This window comes from Lissotriton helveticus, chromosome 11, assembly GCF_964261635.1.
Source record: "Lissotriton helveticus chromosome 11, aLisHel1.1, whole genome shotgun sequence".
NCBI classification, from domain to species: Eukaryota; Metazoa; Chordata; class Amphibia; order Caudata; family Salamandridae; genus Lissotriton; species Lissotriton helveticus.
This window is the reverse complement of record NC_136072.1, coordinates 1,081,607,294-1,081,622,714: the sequence shown is the minus strand read 5'-3', so window position 1 is coordinate 1,081,622,714 and position 15,421 is coordinate 1,081,607,294. Positions and strand designations below refer to the sequence as shown.

The following is a 15,421-nucleotide window of genomic DNA, read 5'->3' as shown; positions in this document are numbered from 1 at the left end:
GCAGTTTTTTTTTAAAGGGGGCCTCGAAACATGTCTAAATCGTGCTCTGTTGTGTGCCCTGGCACATGCGGTCCGTTTTTCCCCACATTGCAGGTACATCGATGTCCGCGTGCTCACACCGCTCAGGAGCAGCAACATTGTCGTGGTGTCACCAGGGCTTTAAGTGGAAGCTTTTTCAATATTATATAGAAGCCATAATTGCTGCTTATTTATCTTATGCAACTAATAACCACTGACGAAGCCAATATTTCTGACTACTTGTAGGTATGATATACCATACAGATAAATGTACCATATATCTGGATGCATTGACAGAAACAGCAAAATACAAGTCGGGCAGCACACTATGTTAAGCACAGGTTTTGATCTTACGTGTTTTTAAGCCACGCCCTTAATTACATTGGCCACGCCACTTTAAGAGACCCTCCCAGTTTTTTTGTCCCACTTAAAGCCCTGACTCAGACCAAGAGCAAACCACAGGCCCCAATGTTTGTGGGGCACTGGGGTCGGTCCCATCAATATTTTCAGCTAAGGGACTCTGCTGGTGGAGGGGCCACAGTGACGGAGCTCACTGTGAGGCACCTGCAGCATCTGTATCATCATGCCCCACAGGTGCTGTTGGCACGGCACTTTAATGCCCAACACTGCCTGGCTCTGGAACCGAGGTGCCTGCAGAGGATTTCTTGTGATGAGAACCGTCCTGCATGGGCGTCTCTCATTGTGATGGGTGGCCAGTGTGGGTTTTAGCAGGGCCCTACCCCATTGTTCAAATCATTATTTATTTATTTATTTATGCATTTTTATATAGCGCGGACTTTACCCGAAGGTGTCAGAGCGCTTCACAAAAGGAACAGAAATGGAACATAATGAGAAACATTACAAAAGCATACGTTACGTTACATAAAGTAATAGTGACATTTGTGATCAAACAATATACATGAGGTAGCAACCAAAAATACATGAGGTAGTAAAAGTAATAATGACAATTGTGAGCAAAACTGAATACATGAGGTAGTAAAAATTGTGAGCAACCAAAAATACATGAGGTAGTAAAGGTAAAAGTGACAGTTGTGAGCACACAGAATACATGAGGTAGTGAGAATTGTGAGCAGCCAAAAATACATGAGGTAGTAAAGTGCACAGGAAGAAAAAGGTGACAAGTGTGCAGTTACAAGAGAGAACAAAGTATCATTTGAGGTGTAATACTGCAAAAGGTGCTAGACACTCAGGCACACGAACAAGCGTTATGTAGGCAAGGTGGCACTTGTGCAAGTATCAAAGATAAAAACATGTGAGAGGTAGCAAACCGTGTGTTTCAAGGGCAAAGTGGTGTGTGCATGTTACACAAGGGCACCGAACACAGGTACATGGAAAATACTCCAAAGAGGCAGACACTCCAACCCCAGGAATACCCTGGGAAGGCACTTATGTACATCGATGGGTAAATAAAGGGGTGGGGGTCTGTCTGTCAGTCCCTTTTGATGATACACTAGGCCCACTGCTCAGCTTAGTGCTGACATTTGTCACACACATATCACCCCTCCCCCCACGCGTGGATGCAAAGTCCTGGAATACATTTAAATCTTTTTTAGTAAAGCTGTTAGCAAGCTATTATTATTATTATTATTATTATTCGGTGTATAGCTTTGTATGTAGTTCTTGTAAATCATTTAAGATGACTCGGTGCTCTAGTCCGGGACCCCTGCCAGCCACGCTGAAGGTGTTTTAAACGTGCCTGTGCTGTGCACACTGCCACCTCATCAGAAAACAGCGAGTGTTCTGAGAGGCACGGAGCAGTCACGGCTGTGTGAAAGCTGAGGGGCAGGGAGAGTTCGGGGAGCAGAAGGGGCAGTGTGGGTGCAGAGGAGCTGAGATTTGCCACTGAAATTAGTGACATGGTCAGCCTTAAGATGAATGGAATTCCGCATAAATCGGTAGTTATTAGAAGCTCCGCACTCCCTCCGCCCTATAATTCGTCCTAATTTATTTTAAATATTGGTTTCTTTGAGCTCGGCCACAACTGTCTTACTGTGAACCTGGCTTCCATGAACGGGGGCACAGAACAGTGACCAACTCCGGGATATCATCACGGACTAAAACCGATGCCCCGATTACGGGGCGGACGGAATATCTCGCATTTTTTTAGATGCCCAACCATAAACCAGGCCCTGTGGTGTCGGGACCTCCACCAGATTGGCCGGTGACGGCCCCCGCCGTGCCTGCTCGGGGGCCTTCTCCCTGGCATGTGGCACCGGCGCACGCCTGACTTTGCTGGAGATTCCGGGACAGGCCGCCGAGCTCCGGAGCTCCATGTTCACTTTTCTTTAGTGCTCGGCGCTTGATGATGTTTGCCTTAGTCATTGTGGCGATAAGTGCCTGCGGGCTGCAACCCTCCCTCCTTCCTCCCAGCTCAGCGCACTCACAGGCTGGCCGGGACCGGCTGCCGGAGCCGCCGTAGGTTCGCTTCTGAAGCCGCCTCCAGTCAGGTACGCGCCGGCGGTGCTTCAGTCCCGTGGCCGCATCTCGGGTCCTGGCTTCGGCTGCTGGCAGTCAGGTGATTCCAAGCCCTCGGCTTTGCTTCGTGCTCCGTCGACAGTGTTTAGCTGTGGTTTGTTTCTCAGTCGTGGTTTAGTTACGAAGACAACAACATGGCCTCCGTCTGCCCCGGCGCACGGGCGGGGGTGAGCGAGAGTTCACTTGGTACTTTGAGGAGAACTTTGTGCATGTCTGGGATCTCTTCCATCCTCCATGCCTCCCCTCCCCCACCACCCGCCTAGAATCTGGAAGCCGACCCGCACTTCCTGCTGTGTCGAATGTGAGCGTAGAAGGGGTGGTTTAGCGCCTGGTGTGTGCACGTCCGTGTTAGCCGCTACCAGTAGCAACGTGTCATCGATCTACAGTGTAACAACGCACTCCTAGTAGGGCTGGGCACTTGTAACAGTAACTACGAGTACTCGCTAGAGTAGAGAGCAGCGCCTGGCAGGCACCTGACTGCAGCTCAGTCTTGAATCATGCGCAGGGCATGGACTCAAGGCGCTTTGTAGTCTTACTATGAGGACCGAAAAGTGCTGGCTTGGTGGAGGCCTCCGGCGCACGTGCTTCATGTTGGGGTTCTCGGTTAGATCAAGCGCCCTGCAGATAGGTTATAGAGTAAAGTGTGCTGTTCACTTGGTGCACCCTCGCTGTGGGTAAGGTGATCATTTTGTGCGGCTCGCTAAGTGCAAACACCCTCCAGTTAGGATGTTGTGTGTGCCGTTCACTTGGTGCACTCTTGCTGTGGTTGGTAATTTTCATTATGTGCTGATTGCTAAAGTCTAGTACCCTGCAGATAGGGTGTAGAGTGTGTTGTTCACGTGGTGCATTCTTGCTTTGTGTGGAGGTGTTCATTTTGTGTTGCTCCCTAAGTGCAAGCAACCTGCAGAAAGGATGTAGTGTAGTTTGTGCTGTTCACTTGGTGCATTCTTGCTGTGGTTGGAGATGTTCATGTTCAGCTGCTCGCTAAGTGCAAGCACCCTGCAGAAAGGATGTAGTGTAGTTTGTGCTGTTCACTTGGTGCATTCTTGCTGTGGTTGGAGATGTTCATGCTCAGCTGCTCGCTAAGGTCAAGCACCCTGCAGAAAGGGTGTAGAGTGTACTGTTCACTTGGTGCATTCTTGCTGTGTTGGTAATTTTCATTATGAGCTGATCGCTAAAGTCAAGTACGATACAGAAAAGGTGTTGTGTAGTTTGTGCTGTTCACCTTGTGCATTCTTGCGGTGGGTGGAGATGCTCATTTTGTGCTGCTCTCTTAATAGATGATTCCAGCAGACTGGCTTCACTGCCTAATGGACCGGACCCTTGGTGTAAGCATCTTGCAGACGGTTAGTGTGCCACCCACTTAGTGAATTTCTCCTTCAGACACACATGCTTGCTTGGAGGGATGTCTCCTCTGCATGTTGGTCTCAGTGTGGTGGCTGCTTTGTGGTAGTTACGTGCAGACTGCATTCTCCGCGTACTCCTCACATGGTGAATGTCTCCTGTAGAAGAAGATTCAGCGCATTTGTGCAGTTAACTGGTGCAGCCTGCATAAGCCGTTTATTGTGTCGCTCGCGTGGCGGATGCCTGCCTCCTGCAGAAGCGGTTTTAAAATGCTTACTTGGTGGGTGTCTCCTGCTCCAAAAAGTGCAGGTGCTTGTTTGGTAGATTCCTTCTTCTTAAGAGTTAAGCAGGAGTTGTTCGAGCTAGGCCTCCTGCAGAAAAGGATCGCTGAGTGCTGTTCGTTGAGCAAATTCTATCTGCAGATGTGGTCATTGTGGGTTGCTTGCTTGTTGGATGCCTCCTGAAGATGTGATCAGTGAGTGTTGCTCACTTGGTGGACTCTTCTGCAGATGTGGTCAGGGTGTGTCGCTCGCTTGGTGGATGCTTCCTGCAGATGTGGTCTGTGCATTTTGCTGGCTTAGTGAATGTCTCCTGCCGGTTGGTCAGTGTGTGCTGCTCGCTTTGTGGACGCCTACCTCAGGCAGAAGGGGGTTCTGTAGTAGATGCTCGCTTGGTGGATGCCTCTCGCTGCAAGAAACTAGATTCTTGCGTGGTGGATGGCTGTTGCAGAGAGGATTGAGGAGGCGGTGCTCGATGCTGGTCTTCTGGAGCATGGGACAAAGTATGTTAACTTGTTGGATGCCAGCTTCTGATGACGTTAAGTGAAGATGATTTCTTGGTGGCTGTGCATCATTGGGTGCTGTAGACCAAAAAAGAGGGTACGCAGTTCCCCAGGTTAAAAAAGGGGGAAATAGATAGATGAACCAAAGTGAGTGGAAGGCAAACAGGAGGGGAGTCCTCCTTGTTGGAACTAGAGTCCTCACACACCCAGCAAGCTAGGTGTCATGCTTCATCATATGGGCTCGCTCCTCGTCAGGTCGGCGGTGCAATACCCGGCGGGCACCCATAAAGGGGCTCTTTAGCGGAGATCTTTTGTTCTTGCCATATGGTGCCGTGGGTGTGAGGGCCCTATGGGAGAGGTGGGGGTTTGTGCGTGTGTGTAGATGCGCGTAAGTGGTTAAAAAAGGTTGGGTAGTCCACAGAGGAATTTTAGTAAAGTGGTAACCCCCCTTACTAAAAACAAACAGAGTGGAGACTCTCTGGCCTAAGGATCCAGGGGAGCCAATCCCTACTCTATATCCATGGTCAACATGTTTCATGCAAAAGTGTTCAAAGCAATACAGTGCGTTTCATCAGGACCTAAAGACTACACTAAGTGCTGTGGTGGAAGTGTGCCTAACCACAGCAAAAACAAGGTGCATGTACGTGATCCCGCCCAGGTCTGTTGAAACCTAAGGAAGGGGGATGACATAAAAAGACAATACACAGGTTGTCAGTTATGTCATAGGGTACTAACTCACACAAAATGGCTCATCCATCAGAGTAAGAGACAGTAAACTATACGCTCTATATTGTAAATACTACAAAGGTGGGAAGGACGTTAAAAGGAAGAAGTCAAATGACTGGTAAAAACACAAACGAAGCGTAAAAGACAATGAGGTAAGGCCTGTCTCACCCGGAAGCTATGGCGCGCCTGCTCCTGTCGTCTCCCCGGCGTAGGACACCTCAAGGTGGTTGTACTGGAGAAAGGGAGAAAAGGTAAACATGGGGAGGCACCAGCACAATGTGGAGAAGGTGCCCACTGGGTAAGGGTAAAATACGGGAGACACAAGAGGCATGTAGCCGAACCCAGCAGAGTGAGGGAAGGGTAGGTGGATACCAATCCCAAGGGTTAGCCTGCAAGTGGCTCAAAAGTCGCAAAGTTTCCACAGAGCGTGGGCCGTTACAGCAGGCTGGGGTAGGTCCAATCAAAACTGACCCGGTTAACGGTGCTACGGGCCGACTTAGGACAATGCCCCTCCATGGGTGAGGACAAGCGCCAAGTCGTGCTCCGCTGCACACAATTTCGAAGGCAGTGATGGTGTCCCCCGCCCCGAAGCAGTAATTGGGAACGCAGTGGGCACTCTGTAAAAGGCAAGCCCACCTGCTCTGCTGTCCCATGAGCGGTGTAGGCTCCACGGCGGTGCCACTAAGACTCCGAGTTCAGTCCAGGCAACTCCCGCCACAATCTGACCCCGTGCAATCACTCACCTGTTCTCAGTAGAACGAGTGCTGGAAACCTACCCACGCGCAATGTCCGGGGAGTCGGCGCAGTCACTGGGTCGGGAGAATGCCATTTAAATGTAAAGTGGAATCCACGCCAACTCCCGCGAGACAGCGTGCGTCTCGACTACGTAGGTCATGTGGTGACAGACAGAGAAGTAAAGTGTACACATGAGTAAGGCTCTACAGGGACGCGGCCATCTTGGAGTGTATGACCTGGTATTGAGAAATAAAGCATGTAAGTTGAACTGGATAAAGGATGTGCCGGGTGATTGAATAATCAGGGGGGCGGTTGGAGATGTTATGTTTCTCAGGAAGGGTCGGTATATGTTTAAAAGAAGTAAGCTGGGAATGGTGTCGGCTAGAGGTCCGTGCAAGGTATCCAGATGGACGGTAGAGTCTGTCCATAGTGTTAGAAGGGTCAAAGTAGTCATGACGTATTGACCTGTAATGGTGGTTAGTTTCAACCCTTGGACAGAAATATGGTGTTGTCAGGGGAAGTAAAACCCCAAGCCATAGGAGTGCATTAACTGAACCTATGGGGTTTAAGCGAACAGAGACGCGCACTGTCCAGGGCCACTCCGAAGGGTCAGTGGTCCGGAGTTGAAGGGGCCGGACTAAGTGACAGGTCGCCCCAAACACTAATTAGTAGCCAAGGCTGCCCAGGGTATGTTGTTGTTGAGGCCAATACTGTCTGTGGCAAGGCGGTGCACCCACCTCTGTTCAATCCTGAGCAGGGTTTGTTTCTTGATGTTCACGAGATCCTCAAGTACCAACCACTTGAGATAATTTGCTTTGTGTTGGACCTCCTTACAATGTGCGTAAAGTTTAGTAGTGGTTTTCATGCATCTCACATTTCGCTTGTGTTCAGTAATCCGCAGCTTCACCGGTCTCATGGTCATACCAATATATTTCTTATCGCATAGACAAGTCAGAAGGTAGATGCATTGTGCTGAGTTGCAATTTGTGTGCCTCTTGAGGTGCCAAGTAAATGTGTCACAGAGTCGTACTTCTTTACAGGCGCTAGTCTGGTTACAGACTGAACAGACCCCGCAAGGGTAGTGGCCGACCACATGTGGTAGGTCCCAGAGAGTTCTTTGGACACCAGATAACTTGCATTGAGTGCTGACATGAACATGCTTAGCTGATGGATGACACGTTTGCTCAGAACACAGTATAGTGGAAACTATCTCACATGGTAGATAAAGGCAAGAGATGAGGAGACATGTTCCTCCTATGGGCATTGCACGTCTTCCGCTTAGGGAGCGCTGTGCCATACTATCTTGAGAAGCTTTTGGAACTGAGAGGGTTAATTTGGAGATGCTGTCTTTAAGGGTGAGGCTGAAAAAAGGAACTCCTTGTAAATGTTACGCAGTTGTGTTTTGTTTGCCTATTCGAATGAAGGCCCCTCCCAACCTAGCTTCCCCCTCCCGTGAAATGCCACTTCCCCGTGGGGGGTGACATCTTGACATACCAGGAAGTGCAGCAGCTGTTTCTCATATCCGCGGAGGTTTGCAGAAAGGTGTTCCTCGAGGCCAGGGCGTGAGGCAGCAGTAAACCAGGGTGTGCTGAGACATGGCGAGCTGGAAGCGATCGGAGCCTGCAGGCCCCTGCAAAGCTGGAATAACCGGGCTCTGTAGCTGAAAGTCTTGCTATCCATACCAACCACTAGTATTTCTATACAGGGCATCGGGCCGCATCCAAGCACCTCACCCCAGCGATGAGCAAACCAACCAAAGGACACACATTAACTTTCCGGACTTCATTTCTATTTAAACAATGCTGGACTAAAACATTCATTCCATGTTTTTTTATTTTTCACAGTAAGTATTTTTTTCTTTTCGAGTGAAATTCAGGTGACCTCAGTGAGGTATTGAAAAGTCGATATTTACAAACCTAAGTGGTGAGTAAGGATCGCAACATTTTAATAAGAGCTGCGGGATGATTCGAGATGGTGTACACACTTGCATCCCAAAATTACCTTTTTATTCAAGGCACGGCAATTTAAAAAAAATACAGTTAAAGAACCTACTAAATTTGCACTGAGCTAAAGAAAAAATGCAACAGTTGAAGATTTTCTTTATTTTGGTGCACTACTTAGATAGGAATATAAATCCTGTCATTAGCCGATTTAATCAACTCTTATATTATCTGGACCAAAACATTTTGCACTAATGCAAAAAGTAACGATTTTAGCCCAGTTTTGTTATGATGGTGAATGGACATATTACTTAATGAAATTTGCTTTCGGGGATCCAACTTTGTGGTGAAGATTTTATTGTATTGTACATGCATTTATGTAGCGCTTACTACCCCTGTCCGTGTCAAAGCGCTATTTCAGCGAGTACCACGCTACTCCGGAACCCATAAAGGATTAGTGGTGAACTAGTCATTTGAGTGGCGGATATGTTAGGCAGTTGTTTGGCTCGAAAGGATAGCGAAGGGATAGAAGAGGGAAAAAAGGTTTGCATTTATATAGAGCTTGCAACCTTTGATAGGGTGTTGAACTAGTTTTTCGGGAGATGCGCGCTACTCCGGAACCCATAAAGGTTTAGTGGTGAATTAGTATAGTGAAATATGAAACTAATTTGGGTTGTGGATATATTAGTCAGTTATTTGAATTGAGAAGGATAGTGGAGGGATAGAAGAGGGAAAAAGGTTTGCATTTATATAGCTCTTGCTACCCTGATGTGGTGTTGTAGCGCTTTTTCGATGAGTAGCACGATATTCCGGAACCCATAAAGTATTAGTGGTGAATTAGTATAGTAAAATATGAAATTAGTTTGAGTGGTGGACATGTTAGTCTGTTATTTGGATTGAAAAGGGTAGTGGAGGGAACCTAGAATAATGTAACTGTCAGTAATATGTACATTTATTAAGCAGAACTAATGAATATATATTTTTAAAAGCCTAATTATTCTACACGTTTATACAAAGCAATACACATATATAGGTTCATATCTATAATACAAATAAATGCTTATATACGGAGGGATATGCAGTATAGTTCTGTTTGAGATTGGGGGTTTCGTGGGGAAGAGTCAACCCTTCCCCACATAACCACCATACTCAAATTGGCTTTTAATACTTTATTAACCTGGGAACGATTGGAGGCTGAGGGAACCGGCCGCAATTCAAGGTCTCGTCTAGTTTCAAGATCTCTCAGATCACTGCTATGAATGCGTTCACTTGCCTAAAACCTTTTTTTTTCTCCTTTAGGACAATACATTTAATAATACAACATGCAGATTTAATCAGTAAAGGAACTTTATTGTTAACTTTTGCAGTTTTACCTAGAGCTTGTGTTTTATTTAAATAAAGGTTGTATGAGGGAAGGGATGTGGCGTAATAGCCAGAACTGCCGACTTTGGATTTGGGGAACCGGGTTAATCTCTCTGCGTTGTCTCACCATCCTGTAATTCTGGGCAAATCACTGAATCTCCTCGTGCCTACCATAAACATGAATGTTTTCTTTTGTAAAGTAACTGGTGCTCATGTAAAGTGCTCCAATACTGTTGGGTCGAGTTTGTTCTATATAAAGCTGCAGAGAAAATTGCTTAGACTCTGCCTCTTGACTCTAATGGATGTCTGGTTCTGTTACAGATGCCTTACTGGCTGACCTGGAGTCTACGACGTCGCACATTTCCAAGCGACCCGTCTTCCTTGCGGAGGAAACGCCTTATTCCTATCCAACTGGAAACCACACTTATCAGGAAGTAGCTGTCCCACCACCAGTGCCCCCGCCTCCGTCCAGTGAAGCTCTCAATGGATCGCTGACAGATCACCACGATCAGTGGCAAAGTAGTATCCCAGGGTACATCTACCAGCAGGTAAGAGGACGTGGCAGTCTGAACTCCACACAAGTACACACCACCTGCTGAAAATTCAACAGTGTCTGTCATTGAATCAGTAAACAATGAATAGAAGTTATTAGATCGCGCTGTCCGCAGCTAAACGCCATTTATGTCACCATCCTACTGATAGCACTCAAACCATTCTAGTGAACATAGACTTTCACACATTGTTATAGGTGTAAGGGGCATGTAGGGTGTCTGATCCACTGAAGGGAAATATCTCACCCTACTGACCCCTTCACCCACACTTACAAGGCTAGAGGCCCAGGAGGAGAGTCTGCTAACTTCCTGCCCATACCCCTTTAAAATAGCTGTCCTCCATTAATAATCCATAATTAACACGCAGTGATCTTAAAAGCATCAATAGGCAGAGGAACGTGCAAACCCTGCACTCTACAAAAAGCAAGTAACACCACTAAAGTAACTGCGGTTATTTTAGCAGCACACGTTACTAGTCATTGAAGTGAGCAGTAGAGCTGTCACCGCTTTATTGCAGTAACTTGTGCTGCTGAAAGGATTCTGGTGCTAGAGCACTGGTATTCAGGCATGGAATGAAGTGCTTATAAGCCATCGCTTCGTTTTTTATATTGCGTCCTTTGAAGACTGGGGAACCGGAGAGCCAGACCCATGGAGGCAAGAGGGGGCACACTACTACCCGCTCCTCTGTGTACCCACCAGTGATTCAATTTCTTCTCTGGTGTCTGCTGCGCTTCATGCCAGTGGATGCTTGGTTGCAGTGGTGTCTGTGGTGCCCTGACTGTTGTGTTCCTGACCACACTGAAGATGCACCAGACTTCAGATTTAGAATCCTCCCCTCACCCGGTCATGCACAGATCTACTCACCTTTCGTGACAATACCATGGAAGCGAAGTTACATCTTCGCACAGACAGCCTAAAGCCATTTTCTGACCGCATTGTTCCAAAATATAGAGGGTTGGAAATGCCTGATAACACAAATGGAAAAGGTATCACCTTGTAGCCTCCTTGTGGCCAATGAGCACCGCAGCATCTATCTGGATTGAAAAGGTATCTGCAGAGTCAGCATCTTGAGGGCCTTCCCATCCAAAAATAAAGAACTATTTAGAGGCACAGAGCTAAATCACATATTTATTTTGAGTTCCTGATGACCGGGTAGCTGCACGAATGAATATAGATTCTTAAAGGGCAGCTCCACCCCTGCATAACTTTATTTTTATGTCTCATAAGAAGCTAAGTGTCCTCCAGGCTGTGTGTAATGGTGCCTTCAAACCTGTGCTTTTTAATCTGCCCATGGTATCCCTACCCCCGCCTGTTATGTTTTCTTGATGGCTGGGAGGGGCTTTGGAGTGAGGTTTAACAATGCGATGTTGGTTTCTCCTGCCATATTCAGCCAAAACAAATGTTATGTTATTTTGATTTATAAGGCACAACACTCATCCCAGAAGGAATATCCTTGCGTGGTCATACAGGTGGGGGGAGTGTCGAGTAGCAGGACAAATCAGTGAGGGAGGCCCAAAGATCTTAAAACACTGCCACTTATAATTTATCCCTTAAAAAGACATGTTCTCAGGAGCTTTCTAAATTTCCTTAGACTCGTAGTGTGCCGCAGATTCAGAGGGAATGCGTTCCATCGCACGACGACCAGATGCGTACACGAGCGGCCTCCCACTCTGGCCCCATATATCCGCCTAGTAAGAAGGGTCGTTTGTTTGGCTAATCGGTTTGTGCAAGCAAACTCTACTAAGCAAATAGTGTGGCCCTACAGCATGGAGGGTTCGATGGATGTGGCTGGGCAGCTCAAAAGTACTCCTTTACGAACAGGCAGCCGGAGCAGAGCGTTTAAAATTGGCGAAGAAAGTGATCTGCTAGGTTGGTTGCAGATTAGACTAGCTTCTCTGTATTTTAATAGTTTGCAAATGTGAGTATAAATAGTTAATAGTAAATGTAAATACTCTATAGATAGCTGTTTGTCTTTTCTTTTATGTTTTTAAATGTAGGACAAGGGTTCCAAGTTTCCACTCTTATGTGGCTTTAAATGCCATGCATGAGAGGATATCCCATTTATACAGTAAATGTCTTTACAAAAACAGGCTTTTGAACTGCACCTGGGAGTCCAAAGCAGACTGCTACCTTTGAATGCATTGAAAGGCTGAACTTTGCCTCCCTTTCTTAGTTCCGTCATAAATACAGAGGAGATTGGGCATTCTCAAGACAAATGGGTCCGGTTATGCTATGAACCTGAAAGTGTTTTTCTAGATTGAAAAAAAGCTGTTATTCTTAAACTCGAGGACTTATACCTTAAGTGATGTGAGTTGTTATGAAAGGAGGTAGATTTAAAGTTCGGAGAAAAAATGGTCCAGTTAAGAAGTTGCTGCAAATTTGTTTTTCCCAGTAGAAGGTTATCCGGGTAGCATCGGGGCAGGGTCTTATGGGTACAAATGATTTGTGAACTGTTTACTCAGTGCTTCTCCAACCGCTTTGTTGCTTACTCCTCAACCTGGGCATTAGGAAACCCGCATTTTAATTAAATGGTCACATGTTTACTTGTTTTTGTTAATGGTTTTGTAACAGTTGGGATTACCTAAGGAATGTAAGATGGTATTCAGCAGCCTTGCCTCACACACCATCACCCGTTACACATAGTTGAAGATTGTGCAAATAGGCATTCTTTTCCGTTCCTTCATGTGCAGCGGTTTGTGCCCCAGTAGGGCCATACCTGGGAAAGAGTTTGAATGTTTGTTTTTAAATTATAAATATATGCTAAACGTATCTGTGATAATTGAAATGTGCGCAGATAGTACTTGGATTCACCTATAACTAAAGTGTAGTTTTGGGTGCGGCTCCATCGTCACCTACAATCAGAAATAGCTCAGAGAGCTGCTCCGTCATCTTGGATTTCTTGGATGGTATCTGTTAGTCGGTGAAGGACATTTTATTTTGTGTGAGCATATTCAAAGCAGAGGTATTGATGGTGGGGGTACTGATAAAGGTACATTATTGTGCAGCTAAATTGGGCCCCTACGAGTCGTATGCCCCGAACATTAAAGCACCTTAGCGTGGTATTTCACTCAGGCCTGTCCTTCTCTCTTCAGATAGACATAGTGGTTAAGCAAATTCATTAAAAATTTTTTTGCCCCGAAATTGTTTTAAAACCGAACAAGTATTTTAGAGATGATGACATTCCTAGTTGTGGCATGATAGGGTTTTTTCCTCTGCTCCATTTTCTCAATAATCAACATAATACAGCTAATCTGTGGTTAAGAACCAGGTGAAATATAGAGTCCACACTTTTGTAGCTGCTCCTGGAGACTGCAGGGTCAGGTTCTGTGGCTATATTGGAGCGGGTGAAGGTGTCCGCCACCTCTTGTGTGGTGGTTCTTGGCACTCTGAAAATGCCTCTTGCAGATGGTTGAGCAATAACTCTTTGCGTTGGAGTAGATTACTTCTCGGACAGAGCGCCTCTAGAGGACGTAGTGCCCCGGTAGAATCCTTTTGTGGAGTTCCAGAGGGTCATCTGCTTTGCATAATATTTTTATGCAGCTGCTGCAAGCCCGCCTACAGGCGTGAGACATAGGGTTTCATATTTACACTGATGACCCACAGTTCTTGGCTCATGACAACTGAGGCAATGGTAATGCGTTAATGGACTTTGAGGAAATTAACAGTCTCCTGAATGAGACACCGCTTTGGATCTGGGGCTGGGGGGTGGTTCACCCTTAATACCAGCAAGTCTAAGTTGATAAGTTGAGCTAGTCCACTCTTAGTCCTGTATTCTAAAGCCAATGGCCAGCTTATGAAAGCATGTGGATTGGGTAGTCTCCTATATAACTTTGTCCCTAGAAGTCCGAACTCTGAAATTTGTTTTATAAGCATTTATCTATGAAAAATCTGCCATCACACAAAACAGGTTGATTTTATATCCATATATTGGCTAAGCTACGCCATTTTCTTGAGGAAAGGGTCATTGTCACTAGTGTTTTTATAGGACTTTGCATCAATTAGTGGAACACCTTGGTTATTGGTGTATCCAGAGGGTTCTAGGTTGTCTGAAAAGAATCTAAAACCACTCGGCCAAGGTGATTCTGATTTTGGATGTTTGAATTATGTTTCGCACAAATTGAGGAAACTTTCCGGACTCCTCACTAAAAACAGAATGGTTTAGACCCGTAGTTATGTGGATAGAGCCTGTTATACAGTGCTGCTTAGAACCTTGAGATGTTGACTTCGACGTTAAACTCAATAATAGCTGTAAGAACTTCATGTATGCACCTCCTGGTGAACCGTTCATTTTAGCTTGTGCGCCATCAGGAGCCAATTGCTGCTTGAGTGTGAAGCTGCGGAATTGCCTAGCCAGGGAGATCAAAGTGTTTAAAAGACTGAAAACCTTTAATTTTGGGTTGGATGTTTTCATTGGTTTATACTGTAGTTCCTGTATACCATTCTGATTTTGTCATTGTCCAAATACTTATGAACCTCAACTGGATTTTCCCTGAAAACCGTTAGGCGGCTCTAAATGGTACTAAACTAGACAGCCATGTTAGAGTTCAGTTTGAAAGCCCAAGAACAAAGAAAAACGGACCGACCGCTAATAATCTGCTATCTCACTTAAAGAGGAGGACAAGATTCAAAATACTCTGAGCAAGGACTTCTGAAACACGCCTTGATATTCACAGTTCACAAAGATCAACTGGAGACTGTTCCCATGGTTGTATACCCCCTTACTCTATAAGCCACTCCATACATGCTTTAAAACTCAACCAGCCACTTCGCTACTCATTAGTAAATATCTAAAAATTGCCCTGTTCAAAAAGGCCTTCGACAGTCAATCAACCCTAAAGGGGTATGTTTTAAGACAGATTCTAGAACATCTTATGCTCCTCCCAATGTATCCCTGTAATTTGCACGTACTTGCTTGGATACCCGTGCATATGACTTGCCCAACCATCTGTATACGTTAACCACAATTTATTTTTTACACAAAATATTTCTGCAGACAAAAACAATGTGAAACCTTCAAAACCTAGGGCATCCAAAATATCTTTGCCAACAAGCTGTCGCAACCGACGTCCCATCGCTCCCCATTAGCGAGGGCAAGTTATAGCCACTGCTCCAGCTGCAAAACAAATGTTGTGTGATGGATAAAGCATGACAAAAGAAACAGTATGGATAGAAATGGCTTCTTTGTCCTGCTTTGCAGAGCGAAATGTATTAAACATATCTCTAATGAATGCCTGTTCTTTCCAATGTGTGACGAATGCCTCTTTGTTCATATTTTATTACAAATAAAAGGACGTTTGTTTTGTGTTAATTATTCATATATATACTTTTTCTTTCACGGATTGTTACATTTTTGCATATTTGGCCATATATATATATATATATATATATATATATATATATATATATATATATATCAATCACGGGACAGGAACTGCTTCCATTCAGAGTGTAACTAATTTGCACAATAA

The 15,421-nt window shown here is 45.5% G+C and overlaps 1 protein-coding gene across 6 annotated transcripts in view; it reads left to right on the top strand.

The window, feature by feature from the left end:
• The window catches only part of PXN (paxillin), a 322,282-nt gene that overhangs the window by 146,562 nt on the left and 160,299 nt on the right, over window positions 1-15,421 (top strand). For 2 of the 6 annotated variants that reach the window (XM_078667665.1, XM_078667662.1), the window contains exon 2: window positions 9,724-9,950. In XM_078667665.1, the coding sequence (XP_078523791.1) occupies window positions 9,724-9,950 (227 nt within the window). Of the gene's footprint in view, window positions 1-2,386; window positions 2,555-7,616; window positions 7,944-9,723; window positions 9,951-15,421 lie in introns of those variants that run through there. The other 4 variants (XM_078667666.1, XM_078667663.1, XM_078667661.1 and 1 more) reach the window with 4 other exon arrangements.